Source organism: Pezoporus wallicus, unplaced genomic scaffold (assembly GCF_028554395.1).
Source record: "Pezoporus wallicus isolate ANWC-B61680 ecotype Strahan unplaced genomic scaffold, APGP_CSIRO_Pwel_v1 scaffold_3294, whole genome shotgun sequence".
Classification (NCBI taxonomy): Eukaryota; Metazoa; Chordata; class Aves; order Psittaciformes; family Psittacidae; genus Pezoporus; species Pezoporus wallicus.
The window spans coordinates 3,921,768-3,931,120 of NW_026635478.1; the positions used below are offsets into that span (position 1 = coordinate 3,921,768).

The 9,353-nt window shown below is 38.4% G+C and overlaps 1 protein-coding gene across 2 annotated transcripts in view; it reads right to left on the bottom strand.

Annotated features, from left to right (window-relative positions):
- The window catches only part of DYRK4 (dual specificity tyrosine phosphorylation regulated kinase 4), a 28,746-nt gene extending 21,245 nt beyond the window's left edge, over nt 1-7,501 (bottom strand). The window contains exon 1 of one of the 2 annotated variants that reach the window (XM_057425934.1): nt 7,290-7,501. In XM_057425934.1, coding sequence (XP_057281917.1) covers nt 7,290-7,385 — 96 coding nt within the window. In that variant the 5' untranslated portion in view covers nt 7,386-7,501. Of the gene's footprint in view, nt 1-2,638; nt 2,990-7,289 lie in introns of those variants that run through there. The other variant, XM_057425944.1, reaches the window with a different exon arrangement.
- Between the last annotated feature and the right edge of the window lie 1,852 nt (nt 7,502-9,353).

The window sequence follows — 9,353 nt, forward strand, 5'->3', positions numbered from 1 at the left end:
ATAAACTTACAGGACCTGTAGTGGGTGAGGGATGCTTATATACAAACCGATCCATACATGTACAGTGATTTCAATATATCCAGAACACATCAGCATTGCTACAAATGTGCACATCAAGCTGAAGATATGTACAATGGCTCTGACACATCCTGCTCTGTTAACATGGAATAGCTGCTCAGAGAGGCTATGGGCTCTCTATCCTTGGAGATGAGGTTAGATTAGAGACCTCTAGAAGATACATCCTAAGAAAATATGGAGAGAAAACTCTATGTACAAATCTATCTGATCACATGAAGGAAATGCTGCCCTTTGACATGCAGGTTCAACTGTCTCACCATCAATCATGAAGACTCCACTAAAGCTAGGCAGACCAACTAGAAACTAGTGCAGTTAGTGTCCATGACAGGTATTTTTGTTTTCATTTGAAAAGTTGTGAGGAAAAAAAAAACATAATAAAATAATATAATAAAAATAAGTCATTCTGCAAGCTTAAACAGTAAACTTCAGATACAGAACAAGTTGAAAGCAACAGCTCTGGGTTTAGCCTTATGTTAATCGGTACAGCTTGCAAGGAAAGATCATGGATATCTGTGGAGCAGAGGAGAATATTAGGAAAGGGAAAGGTACTAAGACCTGTCTTTGCAGGACAGAATGCTGGAACAGGCTGCCCAGGGAGGTTGTGGAGTCTCCTTCCCTGGAGACATTCAAAACTCGCCTGGACACATTCCTGTGTAACATTATCTAGGTGTTCCTGCTCCGGCAGGGGGATTGGACTAGATGATCTTTTGAGGTCCCTTCCAATCTCTAGCATACTGTGATACTGTGTGTGTGACATAGTAATTCCCATCTTTAAAATGGGAGATCCGATGGCAGGGGGTAAGGAATTATGTGTTGTAAATCCAATGCATTCCCAGAGCCACCACAACAAATGCCCCCGGAAGAGAACCACTGGACTACTGCATTCCTACATATGGCTTTCCTAGAGCACGATATACTTCACCCAGTGCACCAAATATACTTGTGGTTTGGCTATCCTTCAATGTGAATTTGCATAGATGATCTATGGAAAGCCCAGTGACGGAGGATTTTCACAGACAAACACTTCACATGCAAACTACATATCCTGAATTTGAAGAAAGAATCATATTTGTTATGAAAGGTGAGTGTGGGATACACATTCATAACTGTACTAACTATATCAACTCAGCTCTTAATAAGACTATTAATTTTAGTGCATGGTATGCTTTTTCCCACTCTGTTCTCAGCTATCTTGATTTTTCAGTTTTGGGAGATCATGAAAACAATACACACCATTTAAAGACGGTTTCTTAACCACTTTGTGCTCTTCTAACTACAAGTCAATATAAAGCCAGGATTTTAGAAAGTAGCAGTTATCACTTTAGAAAGTAGCAGAAACCGTGGACTTCACAGACCTGTACAGGCTGCAGTCTTCACTCCAAAATGGCATTTTATTTCTCAGCAATACTTTTGAATAGATATGCAGTGATGCCTACATGACTGAATATCAACTTCAAAATATATTGTGTATACAGGCAGAGCATGAACAATTCACAGGCTGAGTGAGCTCCAACATTTGGTGCCAGAGTTTGGAATCCATTTCACTGGGGAAAGATTAACAAGATATACTGAGACAGACATTTCTCCTTTTACAGTGCAAAAATATCTGTCCATCAGGCCATAGTTGTGCCTTTTTTTTAATATCATGGAAATCTGTGATTTTTTGTCTCTCCAAACCCACTTACTAAGGGTTTATAGTTCTGCAGTGCTCTTTGGGAAATTTATTCAAAACACTTTAAAAACAGTTAACTGATCAAGTCTCCTAACATTCCCCCGAATAAATGAATGCCATAATATTTTATCCATGGAAAAACTGATCTGTGCTTATAGTAGTCCTGCTGGTGGCTGAGCAGGTGGGTTGACCAGTTAGTCCACACAGTGACTTATTCAATGGTCTTGATTCACATGACCCACCCGCTGCTGCTCTACCATAATCCTGTACGTCTAAGATGGGATCTACAGTTGAGCTGTTATGACTGTTTAACTCTTGTAGATGCACTTTGAATTGAAACTGCATCAACTGTTACTATCCCAGTGCATTTCGCTCCTGGCTGTCCTACTCCTATAGCATTCAACCTGTCCTGCAGCTGCAATATTGCACTTCAATACCAAGCTCTCATCTACTATTCCAGCCCTTCAAATCATGTATTACCTTGCTAATTCTAACTATCACTCAAGAAATAGAATGATGTCCTTATTTACTACCTAGTCTGCAGTCATAAGGAGTTTTACAGCCGAGCATACAGCATTCTGCAAAATCAGAAACTGTGACACATTTTCGTAATTCCCAAAATGCTAGCCAATTTTTTCAGTACCCACTTGACCACAGAAATTAGAAATGCATTAAAATTTTATAAATTATCAAATGCACAACTATGTAAAATACAGACTTCATTGTCTCCTCATCTCCTCTGCATTCTCTTTGTATTCAAAACTGAATCAAGCCTATAGAATACAGAGAATGCAATGTAGGTGTTAGATCGTGCAATATATTAAAAAGCCATACGAAATGCATTCTCACACACTCAAAATACAGAAGGAACATAAACACTTTCCCCACCTTGTCAACTATTTCTGTCAGCATAACTGCAAGAGCCGTTAACTGCAGGATAGATGTTGTTTATTCCGTTCGGTGAATGCATTTCAGGAAGCCCACCTTCATCTAGTCAGAGCATAGCAAGATCAGTTTCATACAGTACCCTGATCAGAGAAAAATGGATAGTGCTTCTGCTTGGCTTCAGATTTAAATTTTTATCCCGGAAATATGCCAGTGACTATTAGCTGCTCTAGTATTCTTTTGGTGGCCATCTGTTCCCTTCTCAGCCTCCTTCTAGCCAAATATAATTTTCCATATTTATCATGGCAAGTCAGTAATAAGAAAGACAAATATAACAGGATTGGCTGTTCTCCTTGCCGTCTCAGTCTGTTCTTTCTCACTGAGCTCATGTGCTTGTGAAACCAAAAAACACTTGAACTTGTATCTTCAAAATTTGTCGCAGCAACCTTGCTATACAGTGAGCAAAATCTATTCAAGACAGCCAGCCTGGGAAACGAAATTAATACCTCAAGAGTTTATTTCTCATTGGTTATTATGTGTTGTTTACTGAGGACCAAATTATGGCACCTTGGTCTGTGGTTCTTGTTGGCATCAGTGCAGAGCTGCTCTGCCCTGTGAGATAAACAGGCTCTCATTTTGGTGTAGATACTGAGACAAAGCGTAGCTGCCGTCCTGTCTTTCCTGTTCCTCTTAAGGGTGTTGTATGTGTGATGGAGCACTGATGGAGGCATCCCTAAACCCCCCACTATCTTAGGGGAGTATTTAAACCCAAAAATACAATTTGCTCTCCTCCTTCATACAGCCAAGGAATGGCATGTTCCCTGCTGGTCTTAAATCTGTCGACAGCCAGAATAGTCCTACTTTCACTCAGAAACCAGGGTTTCCAAAGGAGTACATTCTCGCCCACAGATGCTGTTCTAGAAGGCTGCCACTTTTACTGATGTGCCTCGAATGAGCACCACTTTTCACAGTGTAGTCAAAGGACAAACAGCTATTCTTTCATATTCATGGTGCTCCAGCAATGCCCTTGCCTAATATAATTGCTGAGGTGCACCTATTAGAAGGCACATCGCTCCCACTTCCATCACTCCCACTTTTCCATCCTTCCAGGCTTTGTCAGCAACTCTCTTGTATCGGTATTAGTGCTCCCATACAAGAGAAACTTCTCATTCACTGGCCAAAACACCAGAGTGTCACACCATCAGGGCAGGTTTAGCCCTGGCAATGTGTGGAGATGCCATGTGCTGGAACACAAATTAAACAGTACAAACACACATCAATTCTATTGAAGTTAAACCACTCCCACACAAACATATACAGACAAACCATCATGTGTGAGCACATACAGCTAGTTACACTCAACTCTTCTCTCCCGCAGGTATATTAAGCATTTCTGAGCGATTTTCACCAAAGTTCACAGGAAGGGAATTAATTAATGTAGTGTGTGGCATATATTCTGTGAAAATATAGGTCTGTGATACTAGAAATTCTCAGTGCAGTCCCCTGTTGAGATCACATTTATGTACTACATAGATGAAGCACCACCACAATCACTACTGGCGCTCGCTAATAACACTCAGTGCTCATCTTTACCAGCCAGCTGTGCCAGGTATATGAGGTGGGGTATGTAGCAGAAAGCGGCACACTGCATTCCCTTGGCTTGTTGCAGTGCAGAGATTCTTTTAATTAGAAGATTTGTAATACACCTTTACACAGGTTTTGACTCTGTTGAAAAACTGTTAGCATTCTCAGGATAGTCTACATAGAAAGGAGTGAAGGACAAATCTGAAGGACTGAACTATGCCCCATTAAGAATAATGCCCTGTACTTTATTTTATTTGATTTGTTTCCGTTCTTTGTAATGCTTTCTATTCTCATTTAATTTTATTACTTTCTTGTAAGAACATTCAAATTTGCTGTGTTATGTCATGCAGGAATAAAAATCATCTTCAGGGTGATTCTTTCCTCATACCTGAAGAGGACCAACTCATTTTTGACAACACAAGAAACTGTATAAAGTTTTCTCCTGCATTTCTCAGCAGTACTTTCAAAGCAAGAGAAATCTCTCAGGATTATTACTAAGCTTCAGTCATGGTACACTGAAATAAAAAGCAGTGCATAAAATGTTTCAGCTATAAATTACAAAAAGGTTGTGTTGAATTTGACGAAAATATTTATGGACTTTGTAACTATATTTCTTTTTAATACCTGTTTCTGAAATATATTTAATTAAAGGAGCTAAATCCAAAGGCAGATAAATTCTTCAAGGGTGCAATCACTAGCTGTGATCACACAGACAAAGCCTTAACTACAAATCTGTTAAGTTTGCCAACATCTCTGTGAGGTAGAATAGTATTAGGCGTAAAGGAAATTGAAGTACTTCTCCTGTAAAGGATCAGGCATTCTGCAGTGAGTAGACGTTTTGTTTCATCTTAGCCTGAATATTCAAGGTAAATGAATTTCCCTGTGAAAGTATTCCTGTTTTTTTATTGGCTTGGCTTGAGAACAAGCCTATGCATATAATGTAGACTAGCTATCCCAAATTTTTACATCCCTAAAATTAGACTAATTCTGCTCTTTGTGCTGTTTACTGAGCTCCTCCTGCACTTCAGCACTCCTGATCTGAGCAAGGATAAAAGATACAGAAGAACAATGAACTGAACACTGTCTCCAGCCCTATGCTGTGGCATATGTACAGGCTTGGCCAGTGGCATGGAGAAAGTCAAATGCTGCCACTGCAGGCTGAAGCAGGGAAGGTGCCTAAAATCCCTAAAGTATAATGTGAGTGGAATTGCCAGAAAATGTCTTACGTCGCTCCTGCTCTATTTGCTGTAATAAAGCATACGAGCTATGTCAATAAGACTGCTGCAAAACCAATGCAAAGGGAATGGCTGATTTAAAGTTTTGCATACATTTGTTTGGGCAAAGATTCTATCAGGTGAACCAATTGTTTCAAGTCTATGGGAAGTGGAAAAGCCAATTACATAGTTTCTGTGACTATGACACAGAAAAGAAACGCGTCTTCTTTTGTGTGTGTCTTCCACAGAAGAGTGCAAAAGCTTGGGAAATGATAAAGTCAAGTTTCTGACATTGGAATTACTTGCTAGGATATTGGCTCTTTAAAGCTTATTAACAATTCCTACCATGGATCTGCTCTTTTTCGTAGCAAATAACAAAAAAAAAAGCCACAACCACCCAAATTTAATAATGCTGTTCAGTTCTAAAAGAGATCAAAAGCTAGAAATACAAATGCAATTTTACATAAGAGGAAATGAAGGCATTATATAGCTAAGGGTGTAATTATTACAAACTTGAGAGATAATTCCTAGTGTCTGAGCAAAGGTCCACAACTGAATTCAAACAGAATTTGAGTACATGGGGATTTTCCAAACAGTTCTTTGATCGTACAAAGCCACCGGGACCCTAGCAACATCATCACTTCTAGGAAACTGACTAGGCAAACAAAAGGACAGCCTAGAAATCAGTGCTCAAACAGTTTTTTCTAAAGCATCAATCTGTTCTTAGGACTATTCCAAGAACAGAAAATACGGTTACTCCTGGACTCACGAACTAAAGAGGAATCACATGAGAAGCAGGAATCGGACCGTGACCAGATAAGCTGATTTAAATTGAGTGGGGGGGCACAGATGAAACACAGCTCTAGATATGTTGAAAAGTCATAGGCAAAACAAAAATGATAAGCAAATTAGATCATTATCATGACAAAAAAGAACCTTTTAGCATTCCTGTCAAGCCCTGAAAGCATGCAAGTTCTTCCTTTCAAGAAAGAGCTCCAGCTGTTTCTACCAGTCTTGGGAAATGCTTGTTTCACCTCTGTGAATGACTGGGAGTGGAAGCTGGAGAAGTTAGTCCAGAAGAATCAAGGTGTCTCAGTCATTGTATAGTTCAGAACCACACTTACTAAATACCTTCTCAAATATTACTGACATCAGACATTCACATATTCATTCAGATATAGTGACCTCTTGGGGAAGAAAACCAGGGGCATCTTTTCACAACTATATTACCTCAGAGGGGTTATTCTAATGTAAAATTAATAGCACCTCAAATCGATTTTCCTGTAGAAGGTCAGTTTAAACAGAACAACCCAATGTTAGTTTTAAAGTGAGAAACACACGTTTTTAAAAAGGCAGAACTTTTGATTTCAGATTAATACAATTTACTGGGATTTCTATATAAAAAATAGGCCTACAATATATACATATTCTACAATATACATACAATATACAATCTACATAGTCTACAATATACGTATATTTTTAATAAACTAAAAATCCTCTCATGTAAACCTAAAGGTCAATCTGAAATCTTTTGCAGAACCCTAGGTGCTCTGAGATTCTACAAACTAATTTTGCTTACCATTTATGCAAAAACCTACAAGACACTCCTGTGTTTAACTTTGTAGCATTAATAATGTTAATGCATTCATTAAAAATTGTCATCTTAATTCCACTTCAACAAATTTAGATAATGACTAGTCCAATATCATATGAAATTGATGGCAAATGGTAGAACTGATCAAACTGTCTTCCGTTTTCTAATAGTTATTTTCCATTCCTCACAACAGGTATGCCATAATCTAATACAAACATTTGTACATCAAACAAGAAAAACAAATGCCAAGCATTATTACCTTAGGCTGGATTCTCCTGTTTCTTCTCATTCGTAAACAAGAGTTATTGAAGAAGCTGAAATCACAGCATCTCTCACTGCTTCTTTCCTTCCCCATAACGACAAAGCTCCATGTTTTAAATCAGTCTCCATTAAATTGTTCTCCTTGTTGTTTAAACCTGCTGTTACTGTTCATCTAATCCAACCCAGCCACACAGGTGTGCCTCCATGAATAATACCATGGGCTGGTGGATGATTTTTATGGGGGAACTGGCTGGAATGAAATCACATGTTGTTTTACCACAGTTCCACAGCAACGACACAAACTAAATAATACCAAACTGAACTGTGAATAGTAGCATATCTGCTGATGTGCTGTGAAATCTTTGAGGACTTAGCACAAGCACAACATGTTCATCAATTAGGCTCAGCGTGATTGCAAAACTGTCCCTTGAGGCATCACAAGGTGCATCATTTGCTTTCCTTTTCTTTCTTTTTTTTTTTTTTTTTTCCAAGACAGGACCTTAGCTTTAGGTCTATCGCTGTAAACAGAAACTGTCTCATTAATTAATTCAAAAGTAATTTAGAGTTTCACAGAGAATCCGAGGGGTGCCCCAAGCATTTTACTCGAAGCTTCCTCTTAGCCCTCAAAACTACTTGCAGTCTTGGAATTACTGTTTCTAGGTAGTCCTGTCTCTGCTTAAATTTTGATCTTCTATGTGGCCTGACAACCTTTTAGATACTCCTTCAGCAAAACAAATGTTTGCAGATGGAGCCAGCCTTAGCTTAGAATGTTAAGGGAATAGTCTTTAGTGATCTTTTATTTGGCACGCCGTAATCTATTTTTGCACTTCTGACAGACTCCATGGGGTATAACCAATACTCGGTCTCAATTCATTATTTTCTTCACTTTTCTTCTGAGAACAAAAAAGCAATTCATGATTCATAAAGAGCAGAAAAATGCAAACACACTCTTTGCCAAAGAGAAAGACTTAAAAAAGCAGAACAGCAACACCAGCTTTATGACAAAAAGGCCATAGTGGGTTTGGAATAACAACAAAAAAGAAATTTCCAAATCTGCCTTTTGGAAAAGACTGGAATTAATACACTCTCATTATTTATTTTTTTAATTGCTTTGTAAAATTGAAAAACAAAGGGGAGGGAATAAAAGACAATTGGATGACAGAATACAAATGCCAAAAAGTCAGAACACAAAACTGTTTTTTTAATTAAGAAAAACCAAAGCAATAACCAATAAAATCTGAGGACCATAACTTTTCTTACAAAGGAAATAGAATCTCAAAGCTTGAGAAAGATTTTAGAAAATCAGCAAAGAGTTTGTCCCATGTGGCATTAGATACAGCAATAAAATAATAAAGGGAAGTACTTGCATGATAAAGTCTATAACAAATTCTGCTTTTGCCTTCATATTCTGCTCCATTTCACAACACTGAAGTGTTCTTCTGCTTCTGAGAGTCAAATTTAGAGCTTGAGAAAAGACAAGGAAAGTGATGGAAAACAGAAAAACTGTATAAAGTCAAATAGCTCTGTGTGAAGTCTAGTAGAAAATGGATCATTCCCCAGCTCCTGAACCGTAGTCACTATGAACTGAGCAAGTCACCGTGAGACATATGAGCTTTCATTCAAGCACTGAGAAACCTGTCACGACTCCCCTAGTTTTCACAAACACAATACTTATGAACCTGAAAATCAAAAGGTGCCAAATAACTCTGATCATTTTAGAGTAGGTTATGATACATGCCAGATTAATTAGAGGTGCTGGGAGGGGTCAAATGGACTCTGTTTTCAGCTACTTGAAAAAGCTAAGTTTATTTGGGAGGGGAGGAAATGAATCTGCATCAGCTCCTTTTGCAACTCAACAAGTGCCTGTGCATGGCAGTGCTTTGACATCATTATACTGTTAGAGCAAGTATTATTGACATTTGGAAAATAACAGACATAAAGAAGTGCCGAGCTTGTGTGTAGATTTAACTTGTTATATCCTATAAGGGTATAATTTGATCTGCACTTGTGAAAAAATGAATGGGTACATACTGCAAATGGGAGTCTAAGCAAGGCATGGCTG